Source organism: Osmia bicornis, chromosome 10, assembly GCF_907164935.1.
Source record: "Osmia bicornis bicornis chromosome 10, iOsmBic2.1, whole genome shotgun sequence".
NCBI lineage: Eukaryota > Metazoa > Arthropoda > Insecta > Hymenoptera > Megachilidae > Osmia > Osmia bicornis.
In genome coordinates this window covers 10530191-10554561 of record NC_060225.1, presented here as the reverse complement: position 1 = coordinate 10554561, position 24371 = coordinate 10530191, and the positions used below count along the sequence as shown (strand labels likewise).

General features: G+C 37.4%; 2 protein-coding genes across 9 annotated transcripts; one reads left to right on the top strand and one right to left on the bottom strand.

The window, feature by feature from the left end:
* Positions 1-1636: 1636 nt before the first annotated feature.
* LOC114879655 (PTB domain-containing engulfment adapter protein 1-like) lies at positions 1637-17090 on the bottom strand. 8 transcript variants are annotated; one of them, XM_046287382.1, is made up of 10 exons: positions 11624-11732; positions 11299-11533; positions 5965-6070; positions 5785-5852; positions 4663-4845; positions 4174-4515; positions 3880-4094; positions 3528-3742; positions 3233-3459; positions 1637-3144 (listed from the first exon to the last, which is right to left on the bottom strand). In XM_046287382.1, exons 3-10 carry the CDS (start codon positions 6032-6034, stop codon positions 3070-3072), a joined length of 1395 nt encoding a protein of 464 aa, XP_046143338.1. In that variant the 5' UTR covers positions 6035-6070; positions 11299-11533; positions 11624-11732; the 3' UTR covers positions 1637-3069. The 8 variants fall into 8 exon arrangements, with proteins under 8 accessions (XP_046143338.1, XP_046143339.1, XP_029050617.1 ...); XM_046287383.1 differs by having other exon boundaries at positions 11307-11533; XM_029194784.2 differs by lacking the exons at positions 11299-11533; positions 11624-11732 and adding an exon at positions 16939-17090.
* LOC114879651 lies at positions 16407-23928 on the top strand. The gene is given in 13 exon segments (XM_029194772.2): positions 16407-16428; positions 17674-17756; positions 18214-18276; positions 18615-18743; positions 18826-18960; positions 19041-19198; positions 19462-19527; positions 19936-20086; positions 20167-20367; positions 20445-20984; positions 20986-21103; positions 21204-21480; positions 21596-23928. Coding segments are annotated over 12 exon segments (2049 nt in total). The 5' UTR covers positions 16407-16428; positions 17674-17681; the 3' UTR covers positions 21732-23928.
* Positions 23929-24371: the final 443 nt, after the last annotated feature.

Sequence of the window (24371 nt, the reverse complement as noted above, 5' to 3'; positions counted from 1 at the left end):
TTTCGTCGGTGCGCAGAAAGGCACCGGAGTCCCTGACACCCTGAATGCCACAGTGTCAGTATACAGGGAGAAAGAACGGTGCCTCGGGGTCCCAAACACCCCAGGATCGAATCAGGTCGTACCCATCACTATTCCGAACAAGTGAGTTTCACGATTTGTTCGTTGTTAGGTCTTATATTTCGCTAGATTCGGTCGTACCCATCACTATTCCGAACAAGTGAGTTTCACGATTTGTTCGTTGTTAGGTCTTATATTTCGCTAGATTCGGTCGTACCCATCACTATTCCGAACAAGTGAGTTTCACGATTTGTTCGTTGTTAGGTCTTATATTTCGCTAGATTCGGTCGTACCCATCACTATTCCGAACAAGTGAGTTTCACGATTTGTTCGTTGTTAGGTCTTATATTTCGCTAGATTCGGTCTTACCCGTCACTACCTCAAACAACTGAGTTTCCCGATTTGTTCGTTTTTAGGTCTTATATTTCGCTATTTGCTTCGGGGTCCCTGACACCCCAGATGAAATTTTGTCGGCGCAGAGAGAATCACAGGGTTCCCTGACACCCCAGATGATATTTTGCCGACGCGAAGTCGCTGGGGTCCTTAGCACCCCAGATGATGTTTTGCCGTTGCATAGTCACCGGGGTCCCTGGCACCCCTGATGATATTTTGTCGGCGCAGAGTCGCCGGGGTCTCTGGCACCCCAGATGAAATTTTGTCGGCGCAGAGTCACAGGGGTCCCTGACACCCCAGATGATAGCACCCCAGATGATGTTTTGCCGGCGCAAAGTCACCGGGGTCCCTGGCACCCCTGATGATATTTTGTCGGTGCCTGACGAGTCACCGGGGTGCTTACCACCCCAGATGAAATTTTGTCGGCGCAGAGTCACCGGGGTCCCTGACACCCCAGATGATATTTTGCCGACGCGAAGTCGCAGGGGTCCTTAGCACCCCAGATGATGTTTTGCCGGCGCAAAGTCACCGGGGTCCCTGGCACCCCTGATGATATTTTGTCGGCGCAGAGTCGCCGGGGTCTCTGGCACCCCAGATGAAATTTTGTCGGCGCAGAGTCACGGGGGTCCCTGACACCCCAGATGATATTTTGTCGGCGCGAAGTCGCAGGGGTCCTTAGCACCCCAGATGATGTTTTGCCGTTGCCTAGTCACCGGGGTCCCTGGCACCCCTGATGATATTTTGTCGGCGCAGAGTCGCCGGGGTCTCTGGCACCCCAGATGAAATTTTGTCGGCGCAGAGTCACAGGGGTCCCTGACACCCCAGATGATATTTTGTCGGCGCGAAGTCGCAGGGGTCCTTAGCACCCCAGATGATGTTTTGCCGGCGCAAAGTCACCGGGGTCCCTGGCACCCCTGATGATATTTTGTCGGCGCAGAGTCGCCGGGGTCTCTGGCACCCCAGGTGATATTTTGTCGGCGTAGAGTCACCGGGGTCCCTGACACCCCAGATGATATTTTGTTGGGGATGGTGTCATGGCACTTGAAGCGTACAGACGTGACATTGATGTGGTGTAAAGGAAAAAGTGTAATAATTAAAAGAAAATTGCGTGACGGGAAAGCAATATGGGAGGAGAGTTCGGCAATCTTGTATTAAATAAATGTTCAAATAATAAACAGACGAAAGAAACAAACTGAATAATATATATTTTTAACTTCCTTACAATACCTATCTTGTTTTAAACTTTAATTACATATCTATAATGAGCTATTTTATTCTATTTTATATAATGCTTTTTTTCTCTTTCACGTCCACCTAGTTGTAGTTAATCGGCGTGAAGTCGAAGAGCGTGATATTCAAAAATTGTCTATTCTCAAAAATAGGCTTTTATCATTATATCATTTACGTATTTTATTATTAACGATAATGCTTAAACAATAGAACAACAATAATAAAACAGCATTTGATATGTACACAATTAATAATATTATTATTATTATTATTATTATTATTATTATTATTATTATTATAACAGATATTAACTTTGCATAATCTCCAGAATTACGTTACATTTACATACGTAATGTCTGTAGAATGTATGACTGAAATTCTTCGTGTCAGTTATATTTCTCGTTTGACTGAATAGAACGTAGAACGGAAGAACAATTAAAGCGAAGTAAAGGAAGAGTTTGATGCAAAGGCTTCAGATATTAAACATATATCTGTCTATTTATAGGAATTATCTCTACGCTATTTTAGTTAATATTTTATTCTTCATTTCGGTTTTTTTTTTCACGTGGTATTGTGATTCACGTCAACGAAAAGTACAGACGCGATGAACTTAAGTTACAATTTATCTGCATAAAAATATATTATTAATTTCTTTTAATTGTATCCTACGGTAATAGAAACAATTAGCTGTAACCTTTAGGCATCTGTCGATTAAATGAATTTACCTAGTCATAACAACCCTGGCAGCGTTTTATCTATGAAAGATAAAATTCACAAAATATGATTACCATTTTAAAGGTGGTATTTCCAGTTGAGTTGATTAAATGTTGACAGAAAGGCACAATAATTGGTTCCTCCTAATTATGAATGTATAAATAGATCATACTGAAAGAGTATAGTAACATGCTTGATTCTTTTTCATTATACTTTATACGACGAATTGTCAGAAAATATTTCTGCTAAAATAGTTTATTTTTCTGATGTGTTTCTATTCCGATAAAATAATTAAAGTTTTCATAAAAGAAGACGAAAGGTATTCAAGTTAAAGTATTAATACCATTCGTTTCCTCGTATATCCATCTTTAACGATAAACGATCTCTGTATCAAAGAAAACTTAAGCTACTATCAATGAATATTTAGTAGGCATACGATAAATATAAGATTAGCATAATCGTAATAGTAATTGACTAATTTTGGTTTCATATAAATGTATATGTATAATTCCTAATTTGCCTATTCATTCTGTGGAGTTTTGCGCTCGCTAGCAAACATACGATATCAAACAATCGATTGTTCCTTCTATTCCGGTAATAAAAAAAAGAAAAGAAAAGAAAAGAAAGGAAAGAAAAAGAAAAGAAAAGAAAAGAAAAGAAAAACAAGTATACGATTCAATTCCTTAGAGGATCCAAGCTTTCCAAAGAAAAATCATCGGTGTCGATAGAAAGACCTCTGCTAAAACCATCCTGAAATTGAATGGTACGAGTAATTAATAATCGTTTTAGACATGCTATATAAAGAAATTTATCTTACTCCCATGCTATATATATGTACCTTCATTTCCAACAGCTTTTTATCTAAGAGACCGATAGCATTTTCTAACTCTTGCTGACTGGGATTCGAAATCGCCGTCGTTGCTCCGAATTCACCCATTTCAAATGGATCATTGAATTCAGCTTTTGTATTGATCGGTGGCGCAGGATTGAAGGGAACACTGCCAAATAAATCCTCCTTTAGCCCATTTTGACGCCTAGAATCCTTTGCTTTAGGCGGTGGAGCCACTGAATAAAACGATATAAGGAACTAAGTAGACGAAAGGTAAGTAGCTATTCGTTGCCAATTAACTTACATAACGGAGGAGGACTCGTACTGCCATTACTTTGAGAGAAGAAGTTGGAATTAGAGGAAAGTTGGCCATTTAGAATAGCATTGTGATTAGTTTGATGATTCGCAATCCCATTAACTGCACTTTCGTATGCTCTAGGATTAAAATCTTCTTCGAATTCGTCCATCAAAAGTCCTTCTAACTTGGTACCAACTGATGGCATGGGAGTAGGTTCATTTCTATTTCGAAAAAGGAAGATCTAGTGACGTTATTTTGAAGAAAGTCTCGGCGTTTGAATCGAGTCTCTTATGGAAATGTTACGAAATCTAGAATAATCTACAATATAGTGTATAGTAATGCACTAAGGTTAGCTTACCCCATAAAATTATCGTCGAATGATTTTTCGAAGCTTCTTGGAGGAACTGGAGGTGGTTGAGATCCATTGGTGGTATTATTTCCATTACTGTCGCTATTCGTTCCGGGAGAAGACTTGTTGGTTGATCCATTTACCTGCGTTATCTCGTTCGAAGCTCCTGCGACGTGCAATATATCCGGAAGATTGTGTTGCGACAAGTAAGCTGATACATCAGCCTAAAAAGAAGATGATTTTCATGAAATCTTATTGTTAGTTAGTTAGTTACGTTCGAAGAAACGAAGGAGAGCTTGTTACGTTTGTCAAACTGACCGATCCTTTGATAGCAGCTATATCTTGTAGTCGTTGTCGATACACATTGTTCTCGTGTTCTAATCGCTTGATCTTTTGCTGTAGTATCATACAACGTCTCTGAGTTTCCAAATCTTTGCCGGATGTTTCGAGAAATCGCCTATAAGCTAAATCGAACGCTTGACCGATCGTCAACGTGATCTCTTCGGCTAATTTGTCGCTAACGAAGACGAAACACGTGTGTCTTTCAGCGTCTTCTTCTTTCGCGATGAAGCTGAAGAACTTCTTCTCGCCCTTGTCATCGGCGCAGTAAGATATTCTGTGCAGAGGATACTGATGCATAATCCGCTAAAAAAAGGTACACACTGTATAATTTAGTTTGAAAGGTTTGAAAAGTCCGACACAGTTTTCAGGATATTTAATATTTAATATAGAATATAGAATATAGAATATAGAATAATTATAATTATAGTTATAGTTGTAAAGTTACAGTACTTTTGGCGACGTCTTCGTCTTTGGCTCTTGAATCGCCACTCCATCGATGCTTATGGTGAGTTCTACCTTGGGCGTTTTCGTACCTTCGCTTTTCCTTAGTTGCTGATTGAATTTTAACTTGCAAATTGCTTCTTTCACAACTTCAATACCTTTCGGTTGATCCACTTCTGTGCTACCCAAGTACTGAAACACATTAATCGCATATTGTAATTGGAACAATTTATTTTCTAAATAAAGAAGCAAAAGAAATCCTGATCCCAAGGATAAATTTGTTTTTCTCTTCAAATTTCTCTTTGGTTGCTCGCATACGATGGTTGCAAGAATTATCATAAAGCATTGCTCTATAAGAATGATTTGCAAAAAAGCGACATCGAGATCAATGATCAAGGCTATATCTATTTATTATACGTGTTGTACACTTTACAGGCTAGAGAATTGAACTACTATAATTTGAAATCGTTTAACTAATATTGTAATTTATAATTATGTTTTCCTCTTGCTTTTCAGCAACATTTTTTTTTAAGTTAGATCACGTTACTTTGCCTGATAGACAATTAATTAAAAAGCTGAATACAACGCGACCTTGTACAGTGTACAGACATAGCAGCAATGACTGACTGATAAAGTATTGTATCATATGCATATTTGCATATTTCTTGCGAGAATATATACTAAATATGTTATCATCTGAAATTACTTGACAGCATTAATTTTGCTCCGAACAAATCAACAGATTCAAGTTTACACGTCTACGTATTCTATTTTCAATGCTGTATTTCCTTAAAATATCATACTATGAAGTTGTTGATGCGTCGAGAAACATGGTGATCTTGACCTTTTCCAGAGATATTGATATTTCAAGAAATAATAATTATTATCAACTGGACAAAGTCGTGAGCGAAAATCGTTTCTTTTTATTTACCATATTTTTTCGTACTCTTTCGTATTCAGCCAGCGCATTTTGCAATAAGAATATGACCTTGCTTCACTCGTTGTTACACTCGTTTTTGATTACTTTAGAAGCGATAAAGGCATTCTTTGAAAATTTTTATTTCTTTCAATTTGTATTATCAGATGTGTTCCGTGTCGAAATGAAGTTTCAACAAGAGCAACGATTTATACCTTGACTAAGTAGGCGATGTGACCTTTTTGGAGCGCATCCGGTGGATGTATCCAACTCCTATTCGTTCCTGTAAAAAGAGAAGAAAATTCATCGATTTCCTATGTCCTATATCGTATACGATCAAACGATTCGAGTAGCGTTACACTACTCATCCTCAGATACAATAGAAACAGCCCTACCATTCTTGCTCGTTTGGTTTTTACTGTTTGCCGAGTTTTGCGCCCATTTCAGCAACGTTGAGTTTCTCATATTGTCGGTCTGCGACTGTCACCAACTTACCGATACCTAGAAAGAAGAAAAATAATCACAATCACGATCACGTTTCCAAGGGAATATCAATAATCGTTAGAAAGCTGGAAGAAAACTTATTAGATGCTTGAACGCGTGTGGAAAAAAAAAGAAAATCATTCGTTTTATTCGCGAAAAGGTTTACGCAATCACGGATGTAATGACTTTTCACTGTTCGCGGATCGTGAGAAATGCCTCACGATGCATTTTTATTCTTTTGGTTTGTCTCGATTACACAACCGAGCGAACGTTGATGGATAAAATAATTGGAAAGAATATAATATGTATACTGTTGTATAGAATACATATAACGTATCCGGAGAAGAGAGAGTATATCTATTGTCCGCTCAAAGAAACGCTTCCTGTCGATTAGAATAGCTTCTAATTACCAAGCTACTTATTTCTTTAAGTTGCATAGCGAACATGCGAATTGGCTATCGACAGCTAATTGTAAGTACAACCGGCTAAACTGCAGACGATTGTTCGAGCGTTCGAGCAGTCAGCCTTGGACACGAAGGCTAAATCCTTTCGCGTTTCATCATCTCACACATGACACTATTCGCACTTCTCGACCACGGTATATTCAATTAGATCGTGCGTGCATTGACGCGTTGCAGAAAAACACAAGTTAGTACCTACATACATATTACGATTATCGCGCAACTGTGAACCTAATGATATTCAATATTCTACTCGAAATTCTTCTAGACTCTGACACATAGGAGGAAAATATAAATTAGCAAAATTAGTATAATAGTTTCGAAACGAGTCGAGCAGATAGAGGCTAACCAATTGTAAGAAAGAAGGTGAATTCCTCCTTCTGCCGTGTGTTAACTGAAAAATGAGCGCAATCACGATCTCGCTTTTGTACGCAGACCGTGCCGGTTCGCGCCGCGGCACCGCACCGATGCGGTGTATCCCTGTACGTTCTATTTGAGAAGCGTTTAAGCGTTGAAAGCTGCAGGTTCGGATTTAATGCACGACTTCCTATTCCTCCCACGTAACCACAAAGAGGTCGAAGCAACTGTCCTCTGTGTGTACGAACCCACGAACCCACGAACCCACGAACCCGTCGCTACCATACCACCTAGTTTATACCCAACCATTTTCTTCCTTGCCGCGATCTCCAACGGTTTCACTTTACCGGGGCTCTTTACGCGTATTCCACAGTTTCTAGGAACGCTGGTTTACTACTACGCACTTGAAAGATTTAATCAAGTTTCAACGAGTGAGAAATTAAGATAAAATTGGTACGCGACCAGTTCACCGGCAGGATGCATCAGCTGCGCTGCATACAGCTGCATACAGTTGCAACACCTGTTGCATCCGAATCTACAGGGTGTTCTACTCGATAGGAGAATGAAAAGAATCAAAACGTGCCACGTGTCATCGTTCTTTCACTTGAACAATGCTGTTTACACGAATATGTATATGTATGTATGTACGTATGAAAGAAATAACTTTTGCGATTGATTTTTCCTCCCACACTTTGTATAATAAATGTCGTATCGCAACGTCAAAGGGTTACTCTTCGTTTTAACACCAGTTTCTTCAATTCCTACTCGATTGCGATATTGCAAATGTTTACGGAAACGATAAGAGCACGAGGACAAGTTATAAATAGATACTAGCGAGAGAGGAAGATACATTCTTAATGTTAAACAAGCGTGTTGCATTTGATTTCTCCAGAATCTGTGATGTATCGACGAACCAAGTAGTTGTCTACCTATCCAACTTTTCCTGCATTCCACACGAATAATACGTCGCGTCGCGTCGCGTCGCGTCGCGTCGCGTCGCATCGAGAAACGTATGCTAATAATACCGCAGTTTCGCGACGCGAAAGTCAACCCGTTCCGCGTGCAGTTGCAGTTAAGTATCGCGTTGCAAGTATCCAGTTTAACGATGGACACAGAATACACCTTTTCTAAGCCATTCTCTGCAACATACACCCATCCGAGTCTAGCCTTCGTACTCGATAGAAATATCAAGCAACTTTAAACTCGTTCGAGGCTGACTCTTCTTATTATAAGACAATCTCCTCTGTCCTTAGTCTCTTTTTCTTTTTTTCTCTTTAGTTTCATCATGCTTTCTCACTGTTATTCTAGTTGTTAGAACGCATTTTCCTCAACTTTCAAGCCAGACCTTCCTGGTAAATAAATATCAGTTTTAGCTAATATCCTAAAGTACAGAGTTCCTTGTAAGACGCATACGGTGCGTCGTGATTCATTGGCGTTATCGGCATTATTCGAATCGACGATCCACTTAGAAACCATTAAAATGTATAATTACCGACAATTTACCGTCATGAATAATGAATAATGAATAACGAATAACGTGTAAACGTAGCTAAAGTCGTGAGCGTAACTGCGCGCACCTCCTACCCTCAGGATAATGTCAACAACTTTCGCCACCAATTTTGTACGCGTTGCGAATAAATTCTTATCCGTGGACGGAAGTACGGTCAACTTTCGTCACCGGGCATCAATCGCGTGTACATACTCGGTTTTCTCTGTTGAACCCGTTAACTGACGAGGATGAGCAAACTCGTCGTTCCATTGAAAGACACAACGAACTGAAAGTTCTATTTTTTCTCTTTCATTCGCAACAATATCAAACGTACTTAATAATAAAAACGATACATACACGCACACACATATTATATTTATATGTATATATCGTAGTAGATATAGATTAACTATTAACATTTAGCACGAGACGCGTAATTGCTCAATTAAATGACCGTTAGAACGTGGTCGTATAATGGTCGAGAAAAAAGAAGTGTATCGAGAGAGCAGAAGAGGCTGCGCTTCGCCGTAGAAATGCTTCCATGGAATTTTCTAATTGCCCGAGACGAGACGAGACGAGACGAGACGAGACACTGGCACCGTTTTACGCCTGGTCCATTAAACGAATGGCAGAACGCAGTTTTTCTACCGACTAACCCTAACTATGAGTATGCTAATTGCAGCTTGCATAACACGTTCAAGGTGAGACTCCCCCACTGACATGCACAGACCGTGTTTTACCATCCTATGACTACCACCATGCGTTCAATCAATCAATCAATCAATCAATTAGTTGCCGTTGTTAATTCAATCTCTACCATGCCCTGATCACCGACTCAGTGCAAATGATTCAACTTTGCTCTACCCTCCATACTATCCAACATCCACTAGTAGTCATTGCGATAGAATCTCCTAACTTTAAATCAGCTTTCTGCATCTCTCAAGTCCTGTTTATTCGATTTCTGTCCTTAATTAAACTCAATCCTTGAAGATATGTAGTTTTAAGGTTGATCGTATGGACGCATAAGCCAGCTTTCTGTAACACTTTCAGTTAACGTGTACCAACGAGGATTCGGATATGCTCGAAAATGCTCGATCGCACTTTCTCTCCGACTTTTGCCACGCGAATCATTCCCAGCTAGAACATCTATTTAGAATTTAGAGGAAAATATCAATGAATTCTCATCGACAAGAAGAGTTCAGAAAAGAAGACGTTACCTAGAAGAGTATCTATCTATCTATCTATCTATCTACAGTCGAGGCGTTCTCAAGTCAAAATGCAGGTGTGAAGCTTAAGTTTTCTGATTTTGGCTAAAAATAAAGGAATCTCTGAAAGCAATTTGTAACCGATAATAATTTTCACTTGACAACGATAAAATATCTATACGAATTTGCTACGGTGCAACGTCCTCTATTCTCTTGTTCTTGTTGCGCGTGTGATTCTGCTCTCTCATTACGGTAATTGCTACCCAAGTATTGTGTAACACCACATTCCTACATTTCTAACAAAATCATCAAATAGATAATTATTCTGAATTGTGATCAGAGTCCAATACATTTTACGCACGCATGTACGCTACGAATGATTTTCTAGATGAACTTTGTCAGCAGCGGATGCGTTAAAGTCAGCAAAAGAAAAAGAAAAAAATAAAGAAGAAAATGAATTTCAGGCGCCAGTCGTCGGACTGCTTATCATTTGATTAATTCCACGAATATTGCATCGCGTTCTTTCGAATCTTCACCTTTGACATCAGCTTTCGTATCGGACCTTTTGACATCGATGATTGTCTCTAGCCTGCATACGCATCAAAGATCATCGGAATGTTTTTCTTGAAAAATACTCTTATCGACAATCGAAGCAATCAATGCTCTCTGGGTTACAAGTTTTCTTCGAAGCGACCGCGTCGCGACGTTGTCCTGTCAGATATGCACGCGAAGAATACACGAGCGTTTTTCAATTTCCATGTAAGAAAGCAAACGGCAGCAGGCCAGGCCAGGCCAGGCCAGGCCGATAGAAAGTAGAACGTTTAAGTAGAGGCAAAGATTTCACTTGCAAACAACATAACGTAATTTTGCTCGTAAACCTTTCAAACGTTCCCGGGGTTGGTCAATGAAAAGTGAAACTATAAACGAGATTCATTTTTTCCCTTCCTGTGTTTCTGAAAAATCACTGTTTTTCTCAATATCAATGCGCGATAGTCCTCGCGATAGTTTCTCGCATTCAGCTGGCATCAGCTCGCAAGGATATACGTATACATTCTAGTTATGAACCAGCCACGCACAGCCACTACCGACACACGACTTTCGAATCGGTACAATGGAAACGCTCCTCTCACGATTGCACCGACCAACAAAGGCCAACTGCAACTGCAATTGCAATTTCATAGGTAAAAACGAGTGAAAACTATGATTAAGAAAGCAGATACGATAGATACTATTTTCAAACGTCTCGATTATGTTTACAACAAAGGCACATTATTGTTGAAAATAACAAAGAAGAAAGCAAGGATGCAACTGCATCGATGGAAGTAAGTAAGTTTAAAAACTTACCAAGCGTTCCGTTATATCCAACAAAGTCAACTTCAACGACACATACCCACAATCGAGCGATTCTCGAGCAAGCGGAACGGTAAGAAACGGTAATAATTAATAAGAAATGAAACTGGCGAAAGAATGAAGAAGAAAAAAGCTACCTAGAAGATGATAAATTTAAAGAACGCGAGCCGCTCGACGGCTCATGGTGAACTGATCGGCGCGCACGTTGATTAACCGAACGAAACCGAAGTCGAGCGATCTCGACCGACCTCGACCGAATCGACTGGCGGAACCAGTCGTGGGAGTCGAATCGGTGCTGCTAGATTATTCGGTAGAACGAGAAGACTTGATAAAGGTGGTGGTACCAGCCACGGTCGAGACCATGCTCCTCATCAAACTACTTACTTACTTACTTTCCTTCGACTTTGCAACTGATTGCCACTAAACTAATTGTTTCCTATCCAGACAGCTGCCCGCCCGTCTTCTTTCATTCCTTTTTTCATCGAACCAGACGATGCTCCTCTACCTCTATCCTTTATCCTTTATCCTTTATCCTCGTCCAATTTCGTTCAGCTTGTCATCTCCTAATCGCAAAGGTACCAGCCTAGATTCCCATGCATTCCTTCATACGACACTCACTCTGAAATATTAATACGAATCGTCAGTACTGTCAAAAGTAATGTCTTTGGACCACCTAGGTCACATGTATGTTACGCTGTTATTATTCTACCTGACAATTTCAAAGAATCTTCATCTGTCGTTAAGGCGTGCTATTAAGCGTTTCTCACATTTCTGACGAATAAGGCCTCTTGTGAAATCTCATCAATGTTTCGTCTGCATATGACGCGTTAAAGAAGAAGAAGAAAAAAAAATGCTTGACGTTAATTTCGAAAAGAAAACACGAGATAAAAGCAAGAATGCGATTAGTGATCGCAGATGATTCGAATCAGAATGAGAAGGGATAGGAGGATGGCGGTACCAGCCACGACCAAGACCAATGCCGTCTATCCTCCTCTCTCGTAGATCGTTGAGCGGTAACGACAGTATACAAGATCCATTTATGTATAGTATATCTTTCCAATCGGTGTCATTTTTTTCCGTAATCGATCACGATCGCGTGAAAATTTCATTTATCCTAGGATCAAAATATGTATGTATCGATACGTTTTATTCGGTATACTTTCCATTTCCATTTCCATTCCCATTTCCATCGCATAAACACAAAGATTATCTACTTCCCCGATTTTGTGAAATTCAGAGAAATTTAGGACAAACCTTTGCAACAGGATGCACGCGCTATATTCGTGACACGCGTTACGCGACCTCGTCTTTCCTTCTTTGTGGATAAAAGTACAAGAACCTGGAACGCAATCGTCTATGCGTGAGAAAATAACGTGTTGAATTACAAAATCGTCGAGCGTATGAAAGTAGCGTCGAAGAGTTTGGCGCAACAGAATCGTGGACTTGTACAATCTCATGGATCACACAATAAGAAATAACTGATTGTTAATTTCCTCTGACCATCCTCTTGTGCGTTCCATGCCTTCCATAAGAAATAAACTAGTTGTACATACTCTGAAAGCATCAAACATGGTACAAGTTAAACAAAACAACCTGATCAATCTTACAAAATCTGTCTAAATGCAACATAATTATACATCTATGTATACCCTACTTAATTGTTTATTCATTATATGTATATGATAAATTCGAATATTAGATTGAAATGCAAGAGACTGTAATTAGATTAGCTTTGCAACGATAGATTTGCAAATAAAATAACACAACCGGTTATCAAATTAGTGAAATTTCCAAGGAACAGACGTAATTCACAGTAACGTCATTGTCACAGAACGTCAGAAGCAATCGTCAGATAAATAAAATACCATTAAAAGAAGATGCGTGTCCATATATGTAACATATCTATTTAAAAACGAATCGTTGCGTTCTGTTCTGTGGCGTTTTTCTTTTTCTTTTTCTTTTTCTTTTTCTTTGTCGAACGCGTGTTGGACGAACGTCATTGAGGAACTGAATACGAATGTGAACGTGAAAGACACAAGTGGGCAGGTTTTAAGTATGATTCAACATCAGCAACGGAGAACCGGTTTTTTTCGCATACGGCTGCTCATTCATTATACGATCGAATGTAGCAAAGGGTTGATTGCACAATTTTTGTTTTGATCATCTGCCTTCAAGTACTTATCGTTGACAAAGCCCGTTTCTCTCTACTCTCTACTCTCTACTCTATTTCTGCTATTTGGTGCGTGTATACATGATCTTTTTGGAACTTTCTCGAGTTCCGGTTTCACTTAACGGCCACTTCGGACAATACATAGAATAGATTGCTAGGGAACTCGTCTTGGACGGTGGATATGAGCGAAAGCAGGGAAAGTGTATCTCGATTCGCTATGCTTGACACAGATATCACTGGCAATGCATAAACGATGCTCGCTTATCACTGATATGGAATTGAAAAATGCGTTTGACTTTCTCGCATCGAATATTGAGAAAGGTGAGAAATCGACCGAAAAGTTTGTAAGAAGAAAAGAGTTACTATACAACAATTTTGTTCTTTCACAGAAAATGCTTGACATACATATCGATAACGATGCATAAACGATACCTACTTATTACTAGCATGAAACTCGAGAGTTTCGCTTTCTGACATCGCCAACGCTAATTTCATGAGAGAACAATCAAGAATTTTATAAGAGAAGGTAGTTACAACCTTGTTTCATTTTTTTTCCCGCAAAAAAGAAGGACGATACTTTTATAAATTCTGCTATCGATTTCTTTTCTTTTTTTAGAAAGGAACTTGGATCGTTCTACTTTCAAAATCAAGAAGAAATTGTTAATCATTTTTCCTCTTTCTATCTATTTTCATATTTTGAATTGAATAAAAAGAAATCATTGAACAATGTACGCCCACCTGATAAACGTTGAATAGAAGACAATTATTGTACGTATTTCCAGGGTTTAGCATATACATAGGAAACACGAGCTCTCTGATAGTCACAAACGAAGATTACGCTTATCTGCACACCAGCAACATTCACACAAAGGCATTTATTCCTCCGTCAACTTCCATCCGTTTCGAATTGCATTTTCATTTTTCAAAAGCAGCTGCAAGCGTGAAATTACAATGAACCACGCGATTCGATTGGTATATGTACTCCACCTAGAAAAAAGTTATTGAAAAACAATAATCGATGAATTATAAGGAAAGAAACAACGTAATGATTTTGACTGGAAACAGTCGAGTACCATACACATCACCTGCCTATTATTTAAATGCTCGCCTCGAGATTTTAACTCCACAATTTTCCATTAATTATCGCGGAAGAGAGACGAATGGAATTGATAGATTCATGACAAAAGACATACGACGTACGATTTCCGCGTCGACGATACGTAAACGAAGGTTATCATCGAGAGGAAACATTGGTAATTCCGCGACGAGGATTTTCAAATTACTGATCAAATTAATTATGAATTTAACTTAAAATCCATTGCAAAGGAATCGTAAAGACAATTAACAACATTAATGGTCAAGTTGTAAATGGGTTTTACGTGTTTTTTATCGAGCAACGGGACAACGCGACAATGCGACAACGCGACGCGACACCCTGATTCTGGATACATACTACATAGAGTACAACACGTTGTTCCTTTAAATCACCTTTTTCCTTTGCGTACTCTCCATTTACGAATTAATTATACGTTTCTTGCCGGTATACCATGCACGTAATCAGCTGGTTCCTCCGAGCGTGCTCTTGACCGCCAACGGCGCCAACCACCGCACCGTTCCGTCGCGTCCGCGTTTTTCGTTCGCCAACACCAAAGTAACATCACGGTGGCAACGGGTCAACGTTTCGTATACCGGATTATCTGTTCATGGTACAGGGTAACGTTACCAGTCGATTCAACACTTTCTCTTGCATAATTTTCAACTGACTCGTATCAATGTAAGTACATGCGTAGAATTTCGAATCGCTTCGATAGACTTGTTTCAGAAGAGAAACATTCTTCAAACTGTTGAAAAGTTTAAGAAATTTAACTTGAACGAGATTTCAAATTTAAATGAAGAATAAAGAAGAATAGCCTCACGTTGTAAAATTTCAAGGATCATCTTTTCTTGGAAACGGAGACGAGAGGTATCGAAATATTGTACCTATGTGTGTGTGTGTTTTTTTTTGTTGCCTGTTCTTTCCTAAATACCAGCGTATCCTATTCCTTGCCAATCTTACTGAAAGGAAAATAAATTGTTAAAAAGTGTAATAAACTGTGATGACAGTATTGTTTTAATGACATTAGATAGATTTTTCTCGTTTATTCAGATATGTAAGTTGTACCGATAATATTTTTCAATGAATCGACAGGTAAGTAAAGTAAATATGCTTTTTCAATTAGGAACTAAAACAGTGATAAAACGACAATGGTCGCTATCATGAATTCCTTACGTAAGTGTAAGCTAACGTTAATTACACCTTTTCAGATCACCATGATGGATTCATCAAGAATTATTCGATGCAATAATTTCGATTAAATTTACTTCTCTGATAACGCGTCTTAAAAAGAAAACCATCTGAAAGGGCAGCAGCCAAACATCGGGTGACTCTTTAAAAGTCTGAAGAAAAAGATTGTCAGCCGAACGGATCTCATCGTTGAAACATCTGATTGTGAACGTGCCATATGATTGCTGTTACACGTTTCTACGAGTCACGTAATAGACGAGCTTGCGAACGTTACATCAACGGTTTTATAAATTCCATGTGTTCAGCTAAGAAATGATGTTAATGTTCAATACCGTTCACAAGTATCGAAACAGTTGCTATCATGGAAGCGACAATACATAAATGTTATTACATATTGGAGAAAAATCAATTTCCTTTCTACAGAGTTATGTAGGAGTAATTCTAAAGAATTAGATAGGACCATGTTAAAAAGAAAATTTTACGAGAAAAATGATGTAAAAAGAAAGCGGGGAAACGAGCTGCTGAAGAGCGGCGGCAATTCGAACGAGTCGAGGTCCGAGAGTGGGCGTTTGTGCGATATCAAAAGTTATCTGCACCCGCCGACGCGACGTGCGTGAATTTATTAAACGAAAACTACGGTAAACGATCTCTCTCTCTCTCTCTCTTTCTCTGGATACAGGCAATGACTTACCACTTGATCGAATCAGTTACGATGAAAAGGGAGCTCTGAACGTATCGCATCGTGTGTTTGTCGTAACAACGGACTACATTTTCGCAGCAGGAATACGAAATCAGTTAACTGTGATTCGGCTATGATACATCACGTCGAACACGATACAACAGGCTTCGTGACGTTTATGTTTCATGGGACACCGTTCCTCTCGCGTCCTTGACTTGATTCGTCAAACCAACATACAAAATTTTGATTTATCCGTTGAAATCCTCTCGAATGTTTACAATTCTGAACAATCCACTAAATTGTTCTGTAATTAGTTCTCATTTTAAAGTTAGAATAATAAAAATATTTCAATTTATAAACAACGAGGAACGCGGAGAAAATGTAAGTACTATTTAGGTGGTTAAGAAGCGCGAATCGAACGAATTTAAAATCTTAAATATATACATATAGCATGTAGCGAGTCACGTGAAAAACAGAAAGCGCGAAGAGGAGAATGTTTTCACTGAAAATATGTAGAATCTGTGTTAGCCTTTCTGTTGGTTGGAACGTTGGTTGCAGAATTTGCACAGTGTTGTCTAGATCACGGGCAGACCTTTACGTTTCCTTTATTCTCTTCGGCTACAACATTCACGTCTGTCCGTTGCCTTTCGCTGTTCCGCTGGTCGTTATTCGCAGCGTTGCATAAAAATACCGAAATAGAAAGTGCTCTATCGTTCGATGAAAAAGTTCTCTTTTATCTTTTTGTTTCTCTTTCTTATTGTTGTTGTTGTTGTTGTTGCTGTTGTTGTTATTGTTAAATAAGTACCGGTGCGACACAATGAGGCAATGGAAAAAAGTATCAGATTCCTTTTGGGTCGAAAGATGGTCGAGTAATTTGTTGTTTTCACTCACCGACACGATGAATTATTGTAGGACTCGGTGCGACGACTGACGTTTCTAACCCGTCGTCCGTCCGCTTTCCCTCAACGTAATCCACCTGTTCCGACAGCACAGAACTCACCAATGCGAATGAGAAAAAATCTGTTTGAGAGTTCAGGCGGGCCTGGAGAGTAGACAGAGCCCCCTCTATCAGGAAAATAGACAGCTCGTCGCCGTCGCCATATCCGATCCATTGGTCGCCATATTTATGGCCGTATGGCGGTATATTTTGTATGGATAACTTACAAGCCGGTTAGACGAGATCACTGTATGTATGTAACAAATCTAAAAATAAAATACACGTAAATCTGCATCCTGTTTTAAAATGCAATGCAGATGCTGAGTATCCCTGAGTATCAATTATTTCTATCTATACCTTTACCTTTACCTTTGACAACATGAGATATTTCAAATTCTGGTCTCTTTTATCTCTCCATCCAGTAATGGATCTCATCGAGTAATGGATAATTGAACCTAAGAAAGTTCAAAGAATATCGTAATTAGTTTCATTTGTCCTGATTGTATGAGGAAAAGTATGATAGGAAGACTTTACAAGTGCCCTTGACCGTTTTAATCAGTTTTAACGTGGACGGACGGCGACGGCACTGTGAGTCGTGTCGTGAGTTGCTTTAACATTCAATATGGCCACCTGATATGTAGCAGACGATACAGGTGGTATGAAAAATTGTAAATAAAATTTATTTCTAGCTTTAATTATGAGTGGACGTGTGCAGAAAGAAAGTGCCGATGATTCTGATCGTATTGACGATGCAGTGGACCCTAGAGTGCAGGTAAATCGATGCGTTCTTTCAGGAATAATTTATAGGCTTTCAGAAGTCAACTATACTTACGATATTGACATTTCCACGTTGCTTTCAATCAAGCACCTGATTGATTGCATTGCAATCTTCGTTGAAATGTGAAAAATAGTCGTCCGGTTTCTTGGACTTGTTATACATGTCGCAAACGTTTAACGTCTTTACGGATAATTCTTCTGTTTTCTCAGGTTGCGTTCAATGTACTTATACACATTTTACTTTGCTTTCCTTTATCCGTCTATTCGTTGGAAGAACGGTCGTATATAATTCGATACGAATTCGATGGACTGCAAACTGCAAATAAATAAATGCTATTTAATAAAAGTCTGTTGCATCGAACAATTTTTCTTTCTTTTCAAACAATTCTACTTAATGTTTTTTAATAAATATTTATTACCAATTACCAATTCTTTCGTTATTATCATTTCAGATTGAACTTGAAAGATTAAATACCGCTACCGATGACATCAATAAACTTGAAGTTGATTTGGATGTAAGTATAATCAACTTTGTTATATTACCCTATATTACCCTTTGTATTTGTTGCACAAATAATTTTTGATTAAAATAAATATCTCTCTCTTGTCGAAGAACCAAATTAGTAGCAAGTTTTGAAACTGGTTGCGATTACATTTCATTGAGGTGATTGCTATAAAGCGTCGGAGTAAATGGATAATGACTTCAAACATCGTCTTGTAGTCATTTATAATATCATCTAAAGAAACGTTTCGTGACTTGAAACTTGGTGTCTATCCAATTTAGTAAAGCAAATTAAGTAAGATGTATGGAAACGCACGGATATTGTAAATAACGGATGGATATTGTTTTCAGGAAGCGAGAGCAACGTTCAGAGAACTACTTTGTGAATCTACCTTGAAAATTGATACTTTAGCTAAAAAACTTGGTTCTTGTATTGAAAAATCTAGACCGTATTACGATGCCAGGTTTAAAGCAAAAGAAGTAAGATACCTGTTAATCCTGTATAGTTAGATTGCATTTCGTGAGAATGAATTCAACATAGTTTTCATTACTTTTTTTCAAGGCCTTACACGAAACACAGAAAGCTGCAGTCAGATTTGAAAGAGCCAATAGCCAGCATGCAGCAGCTAAAGAAATGGTTTACTTGGCCGAAGAAGGATTAAGGACCGAAGGAAGATGTTTCGATCATGCCTGGCAGGTACTAAAAACAAGAGAAAAAGGAAAAAAAAGATTAGTTGGATTACATTAACAAATTGTATAGTTTTAATATTCTTTTAGGAAATGTTGAATCATGCAACTGCTAGAGTTAACGAATCGGAACATGAAAGGGCTTTATCGGAAGCCGAACATAGACATACCACTGCTTTATATCACAGAGCAGAACACGAAGTTCAAAGATTACAGCGTGAATTAAAACGTGCAATTGCTAAGTCTAGGTATGTTCTTGATACTTGCTCTGTTATCTTTTTGGCAACTGATATCGACTGATTTTCTAGTTTACTTAACGATGCATGGAATGTATTGCATTTAATTACATATTTAATATATGTACAGATCTCGATGTTAGAGTTTGACATTTTCATTATGATGCATATATTTAACATTTTACTTTTTTACCGTTTATTATGTTTCATTTTTTATGTTAATTTTGTATAGATATTAGAGTATTTATGTCTTTTGGTTATATTCATGTTGGCAGTATGGGTGCACGTCGCAGCTTGCTTCTGATAAACAGTATCGCCTACAGACACAACTTGCTCATGTTGTAAGTAGGATATAGACGTTATTTTTTTATTTTTTTACACGACCCTCATTTTCTGCGTGTGCTACGAATAGATCCCATTTAATAATTTATTCTCTGAACCGGCGTGGCACCTCCTTTATACAGCACGAATCACATTTATATTAATAAAATCGTACAGTATTTTATATCCTTTACAAAGAAACGTTTCTACATATTTATATACAAGTTGTGCTGCGTTTAAATATGCTTCTTATTATACACTTTATTATATTATATTTATTATATCTAAGAATTAGATTTAATTACAGCTTCAAGTAATAGTAAGCTTCTTTTTCTTCTTCTTTTTCTTTTTATCTTTCTATGATAAAGAGTATGTTTAAGTATGTTTAAGTATGTTTCCCAATTAATAAGACTATTCGTTTTATATAGGCCATATTACGAAATGAAAGCACATTTTAATCAAATGTTGGAAGAACAAAAATTAAGAGTAAGCGCGTTAGAAAGATCAGTGGGTGAAGCTAAAATGACCTATGCCGAAGCATTGAGAAATCTCGAAAAAATCAGCGATGAAATTCATAGGGTAATAAAGTCTTTGAAACTTTGGTGAAATCTTTCGTTTTAATTTGGAAACGATCTTCTATTCGGAAAGTTTGCTTGCAGACGAGAAAGTACGACGGAGCAGAAGATTTTAGTAAAAATTCAAGAGATGGAGCCGATCAGTCATCTGTACAACCTCGTACAGCAACTCCAACAGACTCGAGTGTTACTGGATCACCTGATAGTACAGACTATACTAGCGACGAATATTTACGGCTTCCTGATAAAATGAGTCCTAGTACACCGTGCCCTGTGCCTACAAGAGTACGAGTGTTTCTCCTTATTCCTATTCTACTATACGTATAATCTAATCGTAACTTTATTTCTTTAACTTTATCTAGTTCGACAGAGAACCTTCTTCCGAATATTTGGGCCTAAGCAATTTGAATCTCTCTTCTACGGAACCTCGAAAGTACATAAAGCGCGACCGTCCAAAAAGTATTGCAGCAACTGATACAAAACATATCATTACGTTAAATCATACGAGTTCTTCGACCTCCCGACTGTCGGATTTGTCGAATTTGTCGAATTTGTCGAATTTGTCGAATATTCTTTCTCCCATAGAAAAGAAAGTGAAAATTCAGACGCCAATCGATAGAAATAACGGTAATTCTAGCGTACAAAATGGAGAGGAGTGGACAGAGATCAGCTTAAATAATTCTCCGGATGAGATGTACTACAATAACGAAGTATATTCCGACGAAGAAGATCAGATTCCTTACAAACCGTTACCGATGGATTTAAGTCCTGAAAGTAACAATCCGCCGGTGAACAGTGAAAATACTCGGTCGTTGAATGATGCGTCTGGTCGGAAAAAATTGATAACGCAAAAATCATTGCCTACCATGTTGAAGGGAAACGAGGTTTCTTTAAGTAGCGAAAAAAAAAGCGGAAGTAACAAGGAGTCCATCGATGAAAAGTAAAAATAAAATCGATAGCAGTTTAGCTAATTGGATAACTCGAAGTTCAGCGGGCGGCGAAGCCAGTGGAGGTAGCTCAGGTAAGTACTTACATAGTGTTTAACTGTTTCAAAATCGAGTGTATAATTTTCAACCAACCAAGTAAGTACATCGTTATTATCGTTATACTAATTATTTTAGCAAATTCGAGTAGAAGACAGTCGCTTGACATGTTATGGAGCGCGGGAACCGGCGAACGAGTCAAAGAATTGTTGAATCATGGGATGATGATGTTGAACATATCTAGCCTTACGGAGCGACGTTTCAACGAACCAAAGACAGCAGAGAGAGACAAAGAAAAGTCTGAAAAGTTTGAGAAAGTTGAAGGAAAAGGGAAAAAAGTTCCTAGCCCTTTGGAAAAAACAATGACCTATTTGAATGCAGACGAAGAAACATCTGATAGCGAAAGTTTAGCAAGGTACGTGTACTTTTTTTCTCTCTCTCTCTCTCTCTCTCTCTCTCTCTCTTTTTATTATCATATATGAATATTTCATTGCTTTATTCTAATTCCATCAATTGTAAAAAAACATTAGCGTGGAAATGTTAACGGAGGATCAGATTTCTTCACTTATGATGGAACCAGATATGAATCAAGTATGTCAAGAAATTCTGGGAACCCCTCTAGTTGAGGTTTGTCCATTGTTACAACAGTTACAGCAACAACAATAGCACTCCTTTGAACGTTATTGAGTGAATGAAATGAAACAAAGATACAACAATAGAAAGTGTTCAAAAACCATGATAAAAGGACGAACTAGTTTAGGTATAGTATTATTTACGAATTGAATTTAGCTAAATTTAACTCATTAGTTCCTGCACTTTTATTATGCCTACGTGAGATAGGAAGAAGAGATTTACGTACTTTTGAATTTTCAACTTTAGAAAATCATTGCAACTGGAAACTGAGTTCAGAATGTTTTAGTACAGTTTGTACATATAGAAACGTTTGATTTTAATCATTGACGTGCTATTTAATATATCGCGAATATCTTACAGCCTAACGAGATTTCTTATACATAAGTGTAGTGCAAAGAAATGTTGAGATTGTTACTGAAACGTTACAAATGTCATTCCGTTAAATAAATTCGACACACGTAAGATTTAGTAGAACGTAGAAGACTTGATCGACAGCAAAAGCAATATGTAGCAAATTTTAGGTGAATAAGTTTTTCTTCGTTTCACTGATACATTTACGTTCAAACGTATCCGCAACAACAAATGTATGTATGTATGTATGTATGGATGGATGTATGCGTGTATAATGAGAAATTGAATTTTTCCATTTATTATTACGAGATTTATCAATGAACAGATCCTTGGTCTTTCTGTGTTAAGAGTACAACTATATAAGCAATTCGTTTTTTATATTGCCAAATGTGCGAAAGCAGCGCCAGTCGAATATTAAATAAAATAGCAGTTATAATGTTGGTAATGGTAATGTCTTATCATCTTCTTCGAACGGCTAAGTAGTATTTCTTTAGATAGGACAAGATGATTCTGAATAGAAGGTTGACAAGTGTGCGGCAAGTTCGACAAGTTCAACGACGAGCATGCTGTACCACGTACCAAGCTTTAATACACTTACTAATTGTACTAGTATTCATCAGCTAAGCTTAACAAAACATTTTTAGTGAATCTTTCCTAGACTCTGATGATGAGAGAGAGTTATGTAGATTATAATATAGCTATCAATTAAGTAAGTACCTTGTAGTTGTCAGAGTATGTATCTAAATCGTAATTAATATATTCGAATAATTATCATGTATGGACTTGGACAATTGAACCGATTCAAGCAATTATTCTGTAACAGTTGAATAATTATAGCTTGTACAGAATGCTCAAAAGATAAATTGAGACTTAATTCTTATCATTTTAATCACTGTGCAATATGATATAGATGCATACGATACGTATGTTAATAGTTTTAGATAGAGTTGGATCGTCCAATTACGTTGAGAAAATAGTCCGAGGAAAGATTGCATGCAATATGCCATTTAAAAAGAGTAATATATAAAAATGTGTATATACATATACATATACATATACATATGCAGATATTATTTATTTTTATCGCATAATTTTATGTACACAATATTTATTAATATATTAAATAAGTCGTCAAGAAATTTTTCTATGAGCAATTCGCAAATCGACTAAACAAATGGCCTTTCCATTATAAAAGGAAAACTATACCAAAGATTACGAATAAAAATATTTAATAGCCATTCGAAGAAATTTGTTGTTTTGTTACTTTACAAGACATAAATAGTGCGATAGTAGATAGTTGTTAATAAAAATTAATATCTTGTTTATGAATTGTTACGCTTTGTTTCTTTCTTTCTTTCTTTCTTTGATTTTTTTTTTTACAAGATTTTATGATAAACTTTGATGTATACGTATACATAGATTATTCATATGTATACATATAGAATGTTAAAGAATTTGAATCTTTTGATGAAAAACATTTTTTTCAACGATTACTTTTACATTTCCTTAAATTTTTACTCTCAGCTCCATTGTGATATACTAATCACAGTTATGTAATTTTATATACATATGTATATCAGAGAATTGAAGAAATCGAGTGAAATTAATCAACATCATGTTGTATATTAAAATTTCAAACTATTGCCATAAAAATTGAAAACATAATCATACTGTTACATTTGACGCGAGCCGTAAACAGTCATGCTCCTAAATTGTATTTTACTAAATACAATTTTTTTGGCTAAAGTGTGAGGAAAAACGCAGTTACGTATAATGCAGATCGTATAATTATGAACAATGATTGTAAATAATAAAATATTGTATATGTGACTGTAACTATGTATATATTGTCATCTTCATTAAAATATGGTTGCAAAAGTATGCGTATAGTTAATACAAGTGCACCATATTGCTTGCTACCTCTTCCTCTTCCCACCTTCTCTGCTTTATTACTTAACCATCCCTTTTTCCTGTTTTTTTTTTTTTTTTTTTTTTTAAATTGAACAATTGTAACGTATGATTATGTATGTATGTATGTATGTATGTATGTACATTAATTTCGAAAGCTTAAAATTATGACGTCGCGTCGTATATAGTATAAGTTAAAAATTTGAAAGCGATGAATTATAAACGATAGGACGGATTAAACGAATTACAAATAATCATACGTAAAAATCAGTTGGATCGTTAAGTATATAATTGATGTACGAATATAAGTAAGTACTTACGAGTATTTGAAACGGCGATGAAGAAAGAAAGGAGGAAAAATAATTTTGAAATAATTTTAACGAATAAAATGATTGTTTAACGTGTCGTCCGCCT

Excerpts from the sequence above, each read along its gene's own strand:
- LOC114879655 (XM_029194784.2), bottom strand. The coding sequence starts at position 6,034 with ATGAGAAACTCAACGTTGCTGAAATGGGCGCAAAACTCGGCAAACAGT. Across the intron at positions 3,743-3,879 it reads TTCGACGATAATTTTATGGG|AAATGAACCTACTCCCATGC; the intron begins GTAAGCTAACCT and ends TTTTCGAAATAG. Across the intron at positions 3,145-3,232 it reads AAAAGCTGTTGGAAATGAAG|GATGGTTTTAGCAGAGGTCT; the intron begins GTACATATATAT and ends ATTCAATTTCAG.